Source organism: Nicotiana tomentosiformis, chromosome 5 (genome assembly GCF_000390325.3).
Source record: "Nicotiana tomentosiformis chromosome 5, ASM39032v3, whole genome shotgun sequence".
In the NCBI taxonomy this organism is placed as follows: Eukaryota; Viridiplantae; Streptophyta; class Magnoliopsida; order Solanales; family Solanaceae; genus Nicotiana; species Nicotiana tomentosiformis.
Window position 1 is genome coordinate 89,518,738 of NC_090816.1, and position 17,780 is coordinate 89,536,517.

General features: G+C 37.0%; 2 protein-coding genes across 3 annotated transcripts; one reads left to right on the forward strand and one right to left on the reverse strand.

Annotated features, from left to right (window-relative positions):
- Nucleotides 1–984: 984 nt before the first annotated feature.
- On the forward strand, nt 985–5,929 carry LOC104114222 (E3 ubiquitin-protein ligase WAV3-like). The gene is made up of 2 exons (XM_009624614.4): nt 985–1,518; nt 3,601–5,929. The coding sequence occupies exons 1-2, from the start codon at nt 1,282–1,284 to the stop codon at nt 5,539–5,541; spliced, it is 2,178 nt and encodes a 725-aa protein (XP_009622909.1). The 5' UTR covers nt 985–1,281; the 3' UTR covers nt 5,542–5,929.
- A 5,304-nt stretch (nt 5,930–11,233) lies between these two features.
- LOC104114221 (uncharacterized) lies at nt 11,234–17,348 on the reverse strand. Of its 2 annotated transcripts, none has more exons than XM_070175072.1 (4): nt 17,148–17,348; nt 14,729–14,964; nt 11,819–11,945; nt 11,234–11,741 (listed from the first exon to the last, which is right to left on the reverse strand). In XM_070175072.1, exons 2-4 carry the CDS (start codon nt 14,923–14,925, stop codon nt 11,670–11,672), a joined length of 396 nt encoding a protein of 131 aa, XP_070031173.1. In that variant the 5' UTR covers nt 14,926–14,964; nt 17,148–17,348; the 3' UTR covers nt 11,234–11,669. The 2 variants fall into 2 exon arrangements, with proteins under 2 accessions (XP_070031173.1, XP_070031174.1); XM_070175073.1 differs by having other exon boundaries at nt 17,143–17,342.
- Between the last annotated feature and the right edge of the window lie 432 nt (nt 17,349–17,780).

Genomic DNA, 17,780 nt, shown 5'->3' on the forward strand with positions numbered 1-17,780 from the left:
TTATTTAGGGTTCTTTTAAATTAATTGTCAACCCTGAGTAAATATTAGTCAAAGGTTTTTACAAATTATGTTAAAAATGATGAGCCGTGTTAAGATGGATATGTATACGTTGAACACACATTTTTGGAAAGGTTTCAAAACCAAACATAATCCAAAAGCCTTACCAAAAAATGTGATGGAAATCATGGAATGGTCTTTTGTATTTCAATAGTCTTTTATGGGCAATTATCGTACAAATGTGTCTGGCAAATTTGTAAATGAAACAAATATCATAGAAGATAGAATATATTATCAAATGAAGCAAAAGTTTACAGGCCATTAATTTAGAAGAATGTATCATTATAGGTCAAGATAAAAGTGGTTGTTCTAGCAGTGACCATCCTCTATTTCCAACATAAAAGTTGCGTCCAACGTAGAGGTTGCGAGTTCGAGTCACCCAAATAGCAAGGTGCGAGTTCTTAGAGGGAGGGAGCCCGATGGTCTATCGGAAACAGTCTCTCTACCCCAGGGTAGAGGTAAGGTCTGCGTACACACTATTCTCCCCAGATCCAATTATGGGATTATATTGGGTTGTTGTTGTATCATTATAGGTCAATTTCTTTTATGTAGTATTGAAAACAACAATTTGACAAAGGCTGATGAGTTAAGCTACAAACTGAAAAAATATCTGAGAGTTAATGTTGTGCAAGATAATCTTACTTTTCTTTTATTTTTTTAACCATATCGAAATGGTGCCCATTTTCTAAACAATTTATATAAACCAAAAACTACAAAGTATGTGCGCAATTGTAACTTTTAAAACATTTTCTTTCTCCTTTACATAAAAATGTGGGGTTGAAAACATAGATGTGTGTGGTATCTTTGTAACTGGGAGTAGGGAGTAGTAGAAAAGGACTTTTAGCAATCTCAATACAAAGCAAAGGTCAAGAAAAAGCAACCCCCAACTCGATCAATTAACATGCATACAGACTACAGAGTCAGCTCAGTCCCCATTCTGATGATGGCCGCTTTGGCCGCCAAACAACACAAAGTCGCAAACTACAAACCAAATCAAAACAAACAACACTTCTTCTGCTCACCTTCTATGACCCTTTCCTTTTAAACCCCCTCTTCTCTATTCTCCTTGGTTTCTGTGCTCACCTATTTATTTTCTCAACTCTCTCTCTTTTGCATTCGGTGAAAAGAAAGAAAAAAGGTAAAGACTTTCTTGTTATTTGTTCCTTTTGCTGTGTAATTTGAAGAAGAGAAAAGGGTGTCTTAAAGTCTTGATTTCTTATAAAAATGGGAAGCAAATGGGCTAAAGTGAAGCTGGCTTTAGGTTTGAATCTTTGTACTTATATTCCAAGAACACTTGATAATGATGATGATGATGAGGATAGTTCTTCCTCTGTTTCTGATCCTGAGAAGAACTCCGGCGCCGCCCTTATCTCGCCGGCGACGGCTGACATTCAACTTGCTCCTCCGGCCACGGTGCCTCATGGGTCGAAGTTGTCCAAGAGCTTTAGTAGATCTTCTAAGGTATATCTTTGTTTTTAAAGCTTTTAGTAAGTTTTGGAATTCTAGTATTTGGTTGGTGAGTAATACATGAATTCTTAAAATGGAACTTTTTTGGGTTTTAATCAGTATGCAGATGTGCTTGGTAGGTAAGAAAATTTTGAAAGTGATGTGTAATATTGGAAATTAATTTGTTTTGGAACTGAGTAAAGAAGATATCTTATCAATCTTGTAGCAGTAGTTTTTATGCTTTTCTTTAAGATTTTTGGCATTCATTTTTTGTTTCTTTTCTCCTCTCAATTTGGTTGGAGTTAATTTTGCTTCTCTATTCTTCTATTTATGTCATAGGGTGTTGATTGTCAATATAATGTTGCAATCCCCTATTTTCCTTTGGTGGATTTTGATTACCTGTTGTCTACCTTCATGGTACCCAAGTACTTAATCTGACAAAAGAACAGAAGAAATGAAATGGTAATACTAGATAGTTTTAAAAGTCTACCATATTGTTGTTTTGTGTTTGTTATATTTGACTGCAAAAATGTTGATGCTTCCCCCTTTAGTTAATTGAAAAAGAGCATAGTCGTCATTGTATGTACAATTTGAACTCTTTTTTCAGTCTTTTAGCATATTGATTTAGGCGTCTTCTGTTGCCAAATCACTCACATGACAAGTCTATTCAATTTTCTTGTGTTTACTTCATAACTTTTCAAGTAGAGAAAAGTGAAGAGATCGACTATTTTGAGCTCTTGCATGTGATTTGTTCGTAAAAGCCCCTTTTGCAAGCACATGACTCGTTATACTATCTCATAGATTTTCTTTTTAATAACTCGGAAAGAAAGGTGGTCGTTCAGCAGCTTGCTTGTTAAATATCTGAAATAACATATGCATATTTTTCCCATTTGGCCATGTTGGCGATCAGCTTCCATCCTTTATTTACAATTTATGATTTCTCAAAATTATAAAATGAACGCGTCCAAGATAAGGCCTGCTTTTGCTATATGGGTCCTTTTCAGGATCTTTGTTATTTTCTTTCACTAATAGAGACATTTTACATATCTTGGACAATTCGAAAGGTGGATTTTTCTGCAACTTTCTTTGTAGACTCTTCATCTTAAAGATTACATATTTATCCCAACCAAGAAAAGAAAGTTGTCCGCATGAACTCTTTTTTTTTCCCTTATCTTATTGACTCCTGTGTATTTTACTTCTGGGATTGCCATTCTATTTTCTCTTGATCAAATTGCCTTGAGAACTTTCTTGGTGTCCGAAGTTGATTCTATTTTGCATCCTGGTCTGCTTTACCAATTCAATAACAATTCTTCTGTTGTGTTTCTCTTTAGCACAGTTTGGGTCATTGACGGGGGTGGGGGTGGGGGGTGGGGGTGGGGGGGTTGGCATAGATCTATTTTGTGGCTGCTTGAAGTGGCATAAGAGAACAAAATTTTGATCAATAGGGATACTAATCATATTCTTAATAAGATCATGGATGGCCATCTTTTCATCTTGTTATTTTAGATGCCTTATGTTGTCATACCACTACTATTGCTATGTCCCCAAGCTTCTTTAAAACTGAACGTATAATCCATTTTTTATTGTGAAATGTGCTTTTAACCCACCTAATGTGATGTACAAACGGCGACCCTTGATTTCTCGAGGAGATATAAGTTTAAGCACAAGTTGTAGTTTTTTTTTGTTAATTTCTTTTGTGTTAGTAATCTTATATAGAGCACTTTGACCAAATCCCCTATATTCAAGTGTGAGCCCTTTTAGGATTACTATTTGTCTGGTAAACCACGGTTGTGTTCAGTATGGGGCAGTGTATGGTTCTCTGCAGGCTTAATTTCGTTCTTATGACATTGAAAATGTTATTGGCGTTTCTTGTCTTCTAGGACTGTAGTGTATTACTGTAATAGTTGCAGAACTAAAAATATTAGTTTATGCATATCTACTGCACTCTTTGCCTCATATTTTCATGGTTCTTTGTGTATTAGTATGCGATGCATTTTTTCTGATTGTACCTTTTCGCACAATTTATGCTATCTCATGTCATTAAATTGTTTTCACTATTCTATTCTTATCTCACCAGTTACTAGTTTCAACTTGCAGAGAATGTGCTCTATATGTTTGGCCTCAATGAAGCGAGGGGATGGTCATGCGATATTTACTGCTGAATGTTCACATTCATTTCACTTCCAGTGTATTGTTTCAAATGTAAAACATGGAAACCAAATTTGCCCAGTTTGCAGGGCAAAGTGGAAAGAAATCCCTGTTCATTTTCCCAGCCTGGATACTCCCCTTGGGAGGGCTAGAATCAATCCTGTAGACTGGCCCCAAAATAATGCGTTAACGACAGTAACACATCGCCCACCAGTAACTCGTCCAACCCCCAATCGGCATATTTCACCATTATTTCAGGCTCCTGAGCCTGCCATCTTTAATGATGATGAACCTGTGGGTCAACAAGTTGATTCTACTGACAAAAGTGCTTCACATGAGAGTTCAATAGACGCTTGTGACAGCAGAGCTGTAAAGATTGAAACTTTTCCAGAGGTTCCCGCTGTCCCAAGGTCTATACCTACAAATAATTTCTCTGTATTAGTTCATCTCAAAGCTCCTGGTTCGGTTTCGGTTCAAGATCCCTGCAGAAACCAGGCTAATTTGCCCAAAGTATCCCATACGCCTCGTGCCCCTGTTGACCTTGTGACAGTTATTGATGTCAGTGGAAGTATGGCTGGCACCAAACTTGCACTACTAAAACGAGCTATGGGTTTTGTGATACAGAATCTTGGTCCCAGTGATAGATTGGCAGTAATCGCCTTCTCTTCAACAGCTCGCCGCCTCTTCCTGCTTCGTCGGATGTCTGAAACAGGACGGCAGCAAGCACTACAAGCTGTAAACTCCTTAGTTGCTAATGGAGGAACCAATATTGCTGAAGGCTTGAGAAAGGGTGCCAAAATAATGGAAGACCGCAGGGAAAAGAACCCAGTTGCTAGTATAATTCTGTTGTCTGATGGTCAAGACACATATACAGTCAATAATCATGGCAGTAGTAACCAGCAGCAACCCAATTACAAGTTGCTTCTTCCCTTGTCTATTCACAGTGGAGACAATTCCGGGTTTAAAATTCCAGTGCATGCTTTTGGGTTTGGTGTGGATCATGATGCTTCATCAATGCATTCAATATCAGAGATTTCAGGAGGGACCTTTTCTTTTATTGAGACAGAAGGTATAATACAGGATGCATTTGCTCAATGCATTGGGGGGCTCCTCAGTGTCGTAGTCAAGGATCTGCAGGTAAGTATCGAGTGTCTTCAAACAGGAGTCCAGCTTGGCTCTTTGAAAGCTGGAAGCTATCCAAACCGTTTAATGTCTGATAGACGGATGGGATCAATTGATGTTGGAGATCTATATGCCGATGAAGAAAGGGACTTTCTTGTCTCAATCAATATCCCGGCTGAATCATTAAGCCCAGAAACTTCACTTTTGAAGTGTAAGTGTGTCTACGTGGATCCTTTGACGAAACAAACGGTTACCCTGAGAAGTGCAGAACTTAAAATAAAGAGACCTGAAAAGGCTGGACAAGAGCGTGTTTCAATCGAAGTGGACAGGCAGCAGAACAGACTCCGAGCAGCTGAAGCAATGGCTCAGGCGCGAGCAACTGCTGAGAAAGGAGACCTGGTTGGTGCAAGTTCCATCCTAGAAAACTGCCGAAAGTTGTTGGCTGAGTCAGTGTCGGCTAAATCTCAAGACCGGCTCTGTATTGCACTTGATGCTGAGCTCAAGGAGATGCAGGAGAGAATGGCAAGCAGACATGTATATGAAGCATCAGGAAGGGCTTATATATTGTCCGGACTAAGCTCACACTCATGGCAGAGAGCAACAGCACGAGGTGACTCTACAGATGGATCAAGTCTCGTCCAAGCCTATCAAACCCCATCAATGGTAGAGATGGTAACTCGCTCTCAGGCTACATTACTTGGTAGCTCATCTGCTCAGAGATATGTTCGACCGGTATGGTCATTAACATCCCAGCCGAAACCTAGGTAACAGTACATAACCAGGGAGGGTTTCTAATCATAAGAGGTTACAAATGTACCTCATTTGTCTTTTAGTATAATTAATTTTGGGATGGAACTAGAGAAAAGCTTTTGTATGTCAGTATATTCCTGTCTAATCTTGTAAAGGAATAAACTTTGGTCAAGGGGGAAATGGTAAGGGTAAAATATAAATTTTAGAAAAGTGGGGGGATGCACTAGTTAGGTTATTGCTTACCACCTTTGTTGCTTTTCTTTAGAATTTTGTAGTTGTGGGTAATGTACATAAGGAAAGATTTGTCTCAAGGAAAAATGGGTATAAGTAATTTTGTGGGATCTACCTTGTGAAAATTCATCTATATATAGGTGATCCTACAGAAATTAGTCTTTTTTGCATGGCTTCTTGAAGTTTCCTCTTTTATTCAAGATTCCAATTGGCTTAATTCTAATTGCACAAGGGCAAGCATTGACAATGCAAAAGCTAGTCAGCTAGTCCAAAGGCCTTTTCTTTTGTTTCTTTTTAAACATTGCTGTGTGGGAGCTGGGGTATGTATGGGGGTTTTAGACGGAGGAGAGACTGAGTTGAACTTTTGAATTTGAATGCACTTTGCAGAAGCTTAGCTTAGCTACAAACGTGAGGCTACATGCTTTAAAAGGATGAGAGTGAAAAAACAAAAACTATGTCAAAAAGCATGAAATGGAGAAAAGCTAAGTTAGAAAAGATTAAAAGGGAAAAAAGAAGAAATCTTTAGAATTCATGACAGAGTATGATGGCGAGAAGACTTTGTGCTGTAGTTGTGAGGCTGCATGGTTTAGTAGGGGAAAAGTTAAGAAGGGTGAAAGGAAAAAAGAAGCAATCTTTATAATTCATGACAAAATATGAAAGTGAAGTGATTTTATGCTGCAATTATGCACTCACTTTTTTTCTCTTCTTTTCATTAATCTGTGGCCCATTATGCTTTATACTCCCACTTTCTTTAATCTTTTATAATTGTAAACTACAAGCTATGTTAATTTATAAGTACTTTATTATAAAAATTGGCTAATTCATTAAATATTATTAATATTAGTCAAATGTTATAAATATTAGCCAATTAGCTATTTGTAGCAACAACAAAAAAGTCAAATCTTTGCTTTCTTTTGAGTGGTGTTATTAGAATAGATTCGGTACATTCTAAGAAGTTTGAATCTCAGTTATGGGATGATTTGGCAGAATTGTTATGAATGGAAATAACATCTTGGAGGACGTATTGGGAAATTTAGCAAGTTATGTGTGGGACCCGGGTTAGAGAATGTTTAAATAGTAGTAGGTTAGTAAAATAAAGCAGACGATTATATTGTGAAGTTCATTTCCCATTTCTCTGAGTCTGTCTTCTCACCCCATTTCTATCTCTGTATCTCTGGCTTCTCATCCCCTTCTGGTTATGCTTCCATCCCCTTTAATTCCGTTAATATTTCTTGCTTTCAGTGTAATTCTATTCAGTAAGTATAATATACAAGTTTGTGTTGAGAAATTGGGTTCATTACATTGGTGCTTTCATCGTTCGTACTCCAGTGCCAATGGTGATTTTAAATCGATCCAGCGGGGGCGACCCAGAGGATTGGATTTTTCGGGTTGAACGCTACTTCATCTTTCGTGGCTTCTCTGAGAAGGACTGGTTATTTCTCGCTTACCACTACCTTGATGGTAATGCATGGGCTTGGTTCGATTGGCTATATCGGAACAATCAATTTTGGGATTAGAAGCATTTCACATAGAAGTTAACCATGCATTTTTGGAAGCGAGACATTTTAGATCCAGTTTGGCGTCTGGTCGTTACTGCACCGGCTCGTGGGGACTATGTTGGTTATCCTATCTCGATTCCGACAGAAGCACATGTATCTTCCTTTGCTGCTCCGAGCCATAATTCAACTTGCATAATTTTGCATCTGGAAAATCAGACACACAACAAGTGTTCGACGAAACACTTACAACAGCAAGTCCCAGCATTCATTTTCCTTCCACAGTGAGTTCAATCCCTTATCTACAAGCCCTTGAACTCCATGCTCCTGATGCTCGACTGTCTCATGGAGACAAGTCCGCCATCGACGAAAACAAGGTGTTTGATGAAAGTCCCCAGTCGACCACGTCGGCTGTAGCACATGATGATATTTCAGAAATCTATATTTCCCCTATGGTTGATGAAGAACCAAATTTTGAATCCTCAAATAAGCATACAGACTTTGTAGACGCAACAGAGGCTCTCGATTGTGAAGCGAAATCAATGCACGAAGGTGCAAATGCCTTTTCTGCTATTCCCTTGGCAGTGGCTCCTGGACAGAGTGCTTCTATTTTGTTCGAGCTGGAACACTTAATCGAGACGGACAACAACACAATTCCCGTACCCAATGGTGTTACTCATCCAGACATGCTAGGTCCAAAACTCAGCAATGGCCAAGTGTTCGACAAAATTTCTCGATGGAATGAAACAGGCTCACTGATTAGCCTTCAACTTGCTGGCACCAAGACAACATTTAAGTACGTATTGGATCCTGGTGGTAAACTGGTTTCAACTTTCAATCAATTGTTACTTGTTAAGGATTACGTGACTCGATTCCCATTCGACCCCGGAGAGGATCTACTCATTGTGAACCTTGGTGGACCTGCTACTATTCTTGGCGTAAATTTTAAGACCTTGAGTCTAACCGGTCATACCGATTACATTCAAGCACTACTACTGTTGGGATTTGCTGGCAAGTTTTGCTCATTTGCATTTTCTAACTCTACGACTAAAGTATAGGATCCCAGACAGAAATGGTATTTACATTCCTACATTTTGCAATTTAATTTGATACTGGCAGTTACATCTCCAGCTTTTCATCCTTATTATAATGCTAAAAAAGATCCTTCATCCGACTTGACGGAGTTGGAACTAGGAGCGACGATATTACCTAGGAGACAAAACCTTCTTGTTTTGTTATTTGCATTGCATGCTGAAATTATGTTGTGATGCTATGACAAAGATACTTTAGCGAAATGCGTGCTTAATGTTATAACAGAAAAAGGCGCTGAAGTTTTAGTAGATGAGGTGCTGAAGTTGTTCGATCAAAAATTTCAAAAGGCCGACACAAGATTTGCAAGAACTGGTACATGGAATATGAGCTATGAACCTATACTGACAATTAAGAAACAGACAATAGTTGAGCTCAATGACTTCCACGTAGTTATATCAGACTGTCCTCACAAGGTTGCTAACCTTTTCTTGGGTGAACACAAGACAAAAGCAGGGGATCTATTTGATGTTGTTGTTATTGATGCCTTTACTGTTCTCTTGCAACTTACATTTGGCATGAATATGCCACAATTTACTAGAGTTCTTAGAGCAACTAAGAGAAGTAATGGTACCAATAACAGTATTCAGTGGCTTTATCGAGATTTTGGAATACGTGTCTACAATTGGGTCGACACAGGGCAAATACTCGAGGTTGGTAGTATTTGTTCTGAATTGTTTATAAACAACAGTCGGGATAGTATATGTGCTAAATATGAATGGTGGTACAAGGCATCAAACGATCAATTTTACTTGAATTACAACGGGAAGGAATGGGTATGCACTTGGTGGAAGTTGCAATTTTGTTAGTAGCGATGATGAAATAATCAACACAGTGAAAACCTGTGAGTATAAAGATAAAGCAGGTTTAGAGCAAAAGATTGGAGAAATGGATTCAAGGCTTGACAAACTTAAGCCGGAGTTGAGAAAAGTTGTTGCCCTTGAAATTGCTCTTTACTCAGTGGTATCTGAGCATGAAAGTTCTATCTACCAACTGCATGCGCCTGCCAGGCACCTTTCTAGACTCTACCTTCATGCTTGTAAATATTGGTGTCTAGACAAAAGAGCTACAATTGCTAAAAATATTGTTTATGACCTTGGTTTAGTTTCCATTATCCTAAGAGACCATGTTTTCCGGGAGGCTTTGAAGGGATTATGTCCTGTTGTCAATGGATGGGGCTAAGTTCAATATGATTTTTCATGAGTCAGTCTGTGAGATCCCAACTGCTGCTATATATCTAATAGTTGACTCAAAGGTGTTGCATATTCCAACATTGTGCTTTGCAACATTACTCTCATAGGATCTGTTTGATAGCCGTTTTTCAGACCCATTTCTCGTTGATGTAACACCAGATCCACGTTCAAGTCTTGGCATAATCACCGTTATGATATCAATGTTGCTCTACTCGAACCTTGAGGACAAGGTTCTTATTGAGGATGTGGGTATTGTTATGAATGGAAATAACATCTTGGACGTATTGGAAAATTTAGCAAGTTATATGTGGGACCCGGATTAGAGAATGTTTCAATAGTAGTAGGTTAGTAAAATAAAGCAGACGATTATATTGTGAAGTTCCTTTCTTCTTTCTCTGAGTCTGTCTTCTCACCCCCTTTCTATCTCTGTATCTCTGGCTTCTCATCCCCTTCTGGTTATGCTTCCATCCCCTTTAATTCCGTTAGTATTTCTTGCTTCTAGTGTAATTTTATTTAGTAAGTATAATATACAAGTTTGTGTTTGTGTTGAGAAATTGGGTTCATTACAGATTTGAGGTGGTTTGAATTGAAAATTCGAAGTAGAAGATGAAACATGAAAAAAATGATGTGTATCACATATGTATCATATTTGTATCAAATGTGTATCGCATATATACCCATGTATACTTGTGTGTGCGATACATGCGTGATACATGTTTGATACATGTGTCGCAGAAGAATTTTTTGAACTCGATTTAACTACGAATTTTGATACCAAATCAGTCCAAATCACCTCCAATCTTCCTCAAAATTTGTATATTGACTCATTTATATGTTTTCAATGAATTTCAACTATACCCATTGAAAAAGATCCTTTTTTGCTTAGATTTTTGGAATCTTGTTTATGTATTTTATTGTATTTCATCATCTTGTTTGCTACCCAATCCATGAAATTTCTTTTCGTCTTGCATCTAATGTTGTTGATCATGCTTAAAAATATGAAAAGAGATCTTTGTGTGTGATTCTTGGAGTGAAAGAGCTTTATTTATTTGTGTTTTCAATTTTTATGTGTTTGGCTAATCTTAGTAAGTTTATGATTAATGCCTAGAGGTCGATAAGTTGGAACTTATTTGGGACATTTATGCAAGATTCCCTTTATAATTCATGACAAAGTATGTTAGTCATGTCGTAAACTTTACCACTTCCAAGAAAACTATCTGTCCATCTTTCTTCAGTTTACTCCCTTCTACGAATTTGACTCTCGAAGAGCAAAACATGACAGCTAATTTGTGACGGAAGGTATAATTCTCTTTCGTTCAAATGGGTATTTTGAACTTCAGAACTCTTCAGTACAGCATTTGTTTGAAGGGAATCTGAGCCTTCCTACTTTATTTTTTTGATAGGGTAGGTCTCCCCCAAGACACCACAACAACAACAACAACAACAACAATAAAACTCTTCTTCAATTAATATTGCTAGAAACCCTAACATTTGGTTACAAATGGAAGGTCCTTCATTAAACTAGGTACTCCTCGATCGCCAATGTAAAACCTGCATAATTCCAATCAATATCACTGTTATAGCATCCCAGCTTAAGCTTCACTTTCGTGGTCTCCTAAAATTATGACTTTGCAGAATATGAGATATCTTGAAATCAAAATTCAAACTCTACTTGATGTAAACAACAAAATGAGACACCTATTGAACAAGAAAATGGATAAGAATAATATGCCCAATTTTGAAAACCGTACCATCCTGGACAGGTTACCAATTTGAACAATTCAAAAAATAAGTATCTGAAATTGCACACTGGGTTTCAGAACTAAGAGGAGAACACAAAACACTTCAATAAATATTCACATTATTGGCACAGCTGACTTTCCTCTGGATAGGTTGTTTCAGGAAATATAAAATCCCAAAATTGGCTACGAGTCACCTACATTCAGCCTGCTTAGAGCTGCACATACAGCTAAAAGCATACACAACGCAACAACCGATCAAAAAAATTTCACCAGTTAACTCAAGGAAAGGAAGAGCTGCACTGCTTACATATATTATTGAAACGACTCTGCAAAAGAGAATCCCAACGAGCTGCAAAATTATAACACAAGAGAATCTCAGTAACCTTTTCGTTGTTTTATGCGCTTTCCTTGGGCTTAGGGATTTTTTTATATTCATAATCATTAATATCCACCTTCTCCTGCAAAGCCTGCAAAGGACAATAGGCATCAAGGTAAGCTTAAGAAAGGAATTCAACACAAGCACACTTGAGGAGAATATTTGCACCTTTAGTTCTTCCTCCAAGTTAATTTTTTTGGGGTTATATGCATTGACAGGTCCAGCCCTCGAAAGAGCTTTTCTTGTTTCGATGATTTCCCACTCTTGATCGTCCTTTACTTTAGCAATATCCTTGCTGAACTACAAAAGTTTGCACCACTTAGTCTTAAACCAGGGCAGAAAGAAGGGGACAACATCTTAAAAGACATTCATGAGGCCCCGCATATGGCATGAGAATAGGGAGAACACCAAAAGCTGAGAATTTTGCCTATCTGTAAACTGAAGGGTGGGCATGAACCACAGAATTACATCCAGTGAGGGGTAAGAGATGGCTTATTTACCGTCTGGCCCTCATATTGGCCCGTAGACTCGGGCGGACTGAAATAGCCCATTAAAATTAAGGGCTGCGCTTGAGCTAAAGAAATTTAATCTAGCATGATGCTATTAGTTAGTAGCACTAATGAACTATAGTAAGTTATTATTGCATTAGCAATACACATACATATGATTATCACCATAATGATCCAGAAGACAAAAGCACTATAATATCAGAGTGTGAAAAGATAAAAGTACAATGATCCAAAACAAGAAGATATACATGGAATTTAGGTCAAAAAAGTAAGTGAATTTTTCAACTTGAATTATTGTCAAACTTTTTCTGCACCATCAATATACTTTTACCTTTTGACTTATTACATTTTGCTTTGGCATTTGCAATACTTCAATGATGATTCTCCTCCAAATATTAGTTTTTTAAATAAGGTAATGAATTTCATAGAAGACATCAAGAAGACGCAAAAATTACAATGCAAGAAAAAAATATAAAGAAGATGTTAGCGCTATTACAAAAGGTCAAATCTAAAGTTAAGGAGCTAACAATGTCCAAAAAGGTTTCTGGGGAATTAACAGGGTAAAAGCTAACTTCAACCATATTCAGTTACCTTTTACAGTGTTAACTATACAGGGTAAATGTATGTTAGTTAGTGTTGTTCCCTGTTGATAGCAATATTAATTATAAATCTAATGGACTATAAATAATTCATATTCCAACGCTATTACGAAATATAAGGGTCTGGGATACTTGAGGTTTCTTGGACAAGCTATGGAGTATGTTTATATTCCTGCAAATTTAACCGTCTGTTTGCATGTTTGATTGTCTAGAATTGGCCAGTTTAGTCCTTTGAATATTGGAGTCACAAAATTGAGGAAAGATTCAGTAGTCCCTCTAAAGGGTGCTACCATTAGCCCCATTATACATGGCTCCGTCCTCTGAATTTGTAGTATTGACGAAATAACAGTCAGAATGGCTGGAAGAGTGAAAACTTATTACCATTACATGAGATGATAATGAAAAGAGTTCTCCATGCCTTTAATTCTCTTTATTTCTTGATATTTTTTCTCTTTCCCGCAAAGATCATGCCATTATATGAGATAAAGTCAAAATGAACGATAGAGAAAATAAAAGAGAGAAAAAGTTATAGTAATAGGTAAGACATTGTTGTGCTTATCATTAGCTGCAATAGCTTCTTTCTTCCACTCATTATGACTCTTAATGCTTTGATATATGTAAAATCCTATCAAGCACAATAAGATCTACCCATGAACCACTACGAATCATCAATACACTGCCCTTAATTATTTCACGAATAGGCAGCACCGATCCAAAGGCAAAGCAAGCACAACTTGCAAGTTGTCCAGGTGGAAGGTGATTTGAATAGGCGAGATATCATAAGCTAGTAGCTACACATGATATAGTGTAACTGCTTAACTCTGTTAGCAATACTAAGATAAGTCAGCTTACACATTTTGAAGGTTAGTACTTCTCATAATAATATGCAACTAAATTTTTTAATTTATTTTTATAACCGTAGTATCCTGGCCAGCTCGCGTGTAACTCGACTAAGTCCACGGGATACCTGTTAACTACCACCAGCACAGGTACCGGGTAACTCTGTCCACCACGGCTTGGACAGATGGAAAGAAATCACCGAGTGGTTTTGCCTCCACTTGGATTTGAACCTGAGACCACATGGTTCTCAACCCACTTCATTGACCACTAGGCCGCTCACATGGGTACAGCAACTAAATCTTATCTATAAAAATCCACAGCGCAAGAAAACAAAAAGATCAAAGCAAAAAATCACCATGGATGCCATTCCACTCATCAATCATTCAGGATGAACCTTTTCTTTTTTCGGGGATAAATCTCATTACACATGCTAGAGTATCATTGACCCTAAACCTTTAGAGGTTTCACAATCCCATGCCCCTTAGGGACTTGAAGCTACATATGAGTCTGCAGTATCTAAGACCCATATCGATTAACATGTAAAGGTCCTCTCCATCTGACTTCCTCAACATATGGACTCAGATGTCTAAGAATTACCCAAAAAATAAATAAAAATTACTACATTTTAGCTACTGCCAAGGAAGCAGCAACTAGGAAAGCTTTGAGAACTCAGAGAAAAAAAGGTATCAAAAGGAAAAGCAACGAACTACGACTTAGATATACAATACAAGCAAATCAAAACAAAGCAAAGAAAATAGAATCCAAGTCCAAACTTGCGATTGCAGATAGTCATAAAAGGACTAGTTGGAATACTTTTTAAAACATGAAAATATGACCCTATGAAGAGCCTCCACTGTAGCAGAAAGGTAGACAAGGTAAACAAGGACAAATTACATAAAACAGACAAACCCCCTTAACCAACATGTTTTCTGAGCTAAGCTCAAACACTTGCCAGGATTGTTGGTAATGACTCTTACATAACCTATGGGAAGGCAAACTATTTTTCGTTGTAGGATTTCATAACTGTGCCAACAGAAAGGCAGGACATGCAAAAACTTAGAATAGGTTATATCAGTTTGTAAGAGTTACATGAACTTCAATTGAGTAGTTTGACATTAAGTATAACTAACCTGCCTTGCAGAAGTTGGCTAAGACCAATAGATCCAAGCACCGTTAGTGAGATCATAGGAAGTCCATATCTCATAAATGGCGATTTCCTTCCCAATCTTTTGTATGATGAAGTTGGGTTCTGAACCTTGGAAGCAGAGGAGGATGCTAGCTCACTAACTTTATTAAGCTGACTCATCATGGTCTGAGCAGTTGTCATTGGTATACGTCAGGAGGTCCCCTCCTTCACAATCTCCAACTAGGCAAGAAGTTTATAATAATCAATCAAATATTTCCGCTATTTCCTAATCAAAACATGACCTTCTCTGTTCACAAATTAAAGGTTTTTTTTCTACTCACAATTGAGAATTAACAAACACAAAATTTAGCACAGCTCGGCCATCAACTCCATAGGAATTCATTTGCAAAAGAATGTAATGCCACCCCACTATACATTTTTGACATCATCTTCTACAGTAACCATTGAAGAACCAACACTATACCCAATTCAGAATTTGTCATCAGCTTCTATACTACTTTGGTCCTACTTATTTAATGGGTTCAAGGCGCACTTTGGAGAAAATAGTTACAGGGGCTTAAAGCTAAAGCAAATATAATAAATAGTTTCTAGAAAGGGCACACAAATTCGGCACTTTCTAAGACCAGAATGCAAAACTTGCATATATTTCAAACGAAGGAAACCTATTGAATTCAATTTCAGAAATAGAAGTCCTTTCTTTACAACGGGCACCAGCAAATAATTCAATTTAGCACTGCAAAACAGTAACCAAGTTTATGGAATTTTCTTGGCAGAAACAAAACGGGAACTTTCTACGGTTGACGCAACGAGATAAAGAAGGAACGAATAGGAAAGGCGCGGTGGGTGTGGTCGGGGGGTTGCGAATTTAGGATTTGGAGGTTCCGGGTGCCATATTGCTTTGAACATAAACATGTTGTCATTCATGGTCGAAATATAGTATACATTTAATCGGTAATCCTCGGTTCCGGTTATTTTCCTTTTCGCTTTATATAGACAAATTGATCTAGGTAAAAAAAAAATTACTAGTTATTACCTAAGTTGCTCTGACACGGCAGTTTAGGTGCCGCATCCGTGTCGACACGACACTAGTATGGATGTGGGTATGGGATCCGTACCGGATCTGATCAAACAATTTTGTGTACTTTGACCACGACGGATGGAAAAATTCGAGACGAGATACAATTTGATTCACAAAATCAGAAATAAAACTAGGGAACCTTATCTTGAAAATCAATCATTTACTTATCTACAGCTTGAGAATAAAAAAGAAATGCACACTTTACAAGTTATACGTAAGTATTCCTCAAATTTCTCATAATTTAGAGATATTATTTTTTTTAATTATTTTTAGCCGGATCCCCGCACCCGTATCTGTACTAGGATTGTATCCTCGAATCTTAGAATTTACATCACGAAGGATCCGACCTCTAGATCTGCACCCGTATCCGAGCAACTTAGGTTATTACGACAGCCTAAAGCAAATAAAATTTCAATAGTATTGCTAATATCACAAAAATATATCACTCGGTTACAAATTGAGAAAAAAAAAAATAACCTTGAATATTAGAACTAGTTTAATCTTATCTAATAATTTGTGAACCCTGCATATACGATACACATTTACATCAATACATTGACTACTACTCATTTTTAGAGGAAGAGAAAGTAACAGAAGATTATCAAGGAACAACAAGTTTTATTCTTTCAAACATTTTCTGAAATTTTGTTTTTCGTTTTTGTTTCCACTCTTAAAAAACACATTTCACAAGTTATTTCTTTTCTTTGTCCAATTCTGTACTAAAGGTAATATGGGTCAGTGTCCTTCCTCATCCTCCTTTCAGAAGCATTTTAAAAAATGAAGATTAGATGTAGCTATCTATTTCCTGAAAATTGTCGTACCATGTGGTGGATTTTTGTTTAATGTTTATACCTGATACATTTATTTCAGCTTGTTGATTTTTGCATTTTTATATCTGTGAGAAAATTATTACAGACATTCTTTACCTGATTTCCTTGATGCTAAATTTGAATACCATTAACAGCTACTTTGTATTTGGAAGTCTTAAATGCGGATATCTAATTTTCATGCTCCGCTGAACAAATTAAACTATTTAACGAGGTAACTGGAGGCGTGTTTTAACTATGCATCAGAGGTTAGTGGAGTGTGCCCCAAGCAATTAAAAAGAAGAAAAAGAAACCTTTGCATAAGAAAAGAAAGAAAAAAAAGAAAACTTTGAATTAGTGAAAAATGAGCTTTGCCCAAATAACCTCTTCAATTGAGATGACCAACACCGAAAAGCCGTAAGAGAAACAAAAGCATATGGAGAAGGCAGAAACAAACAAATCAAAGAAGAGAAACTAAAGCAGAAGAACAAGTAAATATAAACAGTGAGATACCATACCAAATAAAAGGGCCAGAGGTAATAATCGAGAATTCGAGATCGAAGACAACAAAACAAGGTAGGGCAGACAGGCAGCGCACGGCCGCAAGGGAGGTTGATTTGTCGATGGCGGCGGAGGGTTATTTTTGACAGATTCTGGGAAAGAAAAGCACGAGAAATAAATATCCTTTTCTTTCGTCAGAAATGAAATACAGTCAGCGTCCTTTGTTCCGAGTTTTTTTTTTTTGGCTTTTATAACGAACTATAATATCAAGTTTAATTATTTTTTGGCTGTTATACATAAAATTTATCAAAAAATTAATTATTTTTCTTTTTTAATATTACATATAAAAAATAAAAAAATTCTTCAAATTTAAAATCTTAGAAGATATGCATTTCACTAGGTATATATCGAAAAAAGCTAATACATTATTAATAAATTCATTAACTAAACTTACAAGATATAAACTCTAAGGCACATATTTTAAAGCTATCAGAAAAATAAATTATTTCAAGATTGATGGAATAACTTTATAATTGTTGTTGTTTTATAGATTTCATTCTCTTACTACCGATATAACGTTTGAATTGACGAAGATCCGTGTCCAAATTTTCAGCAAAAAGGTATCTAATGAAAAATATATCATGTGCAGA

Excerpts from the sequence above, each read along its gene's own strand:
- LOC104114222 (XM_009624614.4), top strand. The coding sequence starts at position 1,282 with ATGGGAAGCAAATGGGCTAAAGTGAAGCTGGCTTTAGGTTTGAATCTT. Across the intron at positions 1,519-3,600 it reads GCTTTAGTAGATCTTCTAAG|AGAATGTGCTCTATATGTTT; the intron begins GTATATCTTTGT and ends TTCAACTTGCAG.
- LOC104114221 (XM_070175072.1), bottom strand. The coding sequence starts at position 14,925 with ATGACAACTGCTCAGACCATGATGAGTCAGCTTAATAAAGTTAGTGAG. Across the intron at positions 11,946-14,728 it reads AGCCAACTTCTGCAAGGCAG|CAAGGATATTGCTAAAGTAA; the intron begins GTTAGTTATACT and ends TTTGTAGTTCAG. Across the intron at positions 11,742-11,818 it reads ACTTGGAGGAAGAACTAAAG|GCTTTGCAGGAGAAGGTGGA; the intron begins GTGCAAATATTC and ends TGTCCTTTGCAG.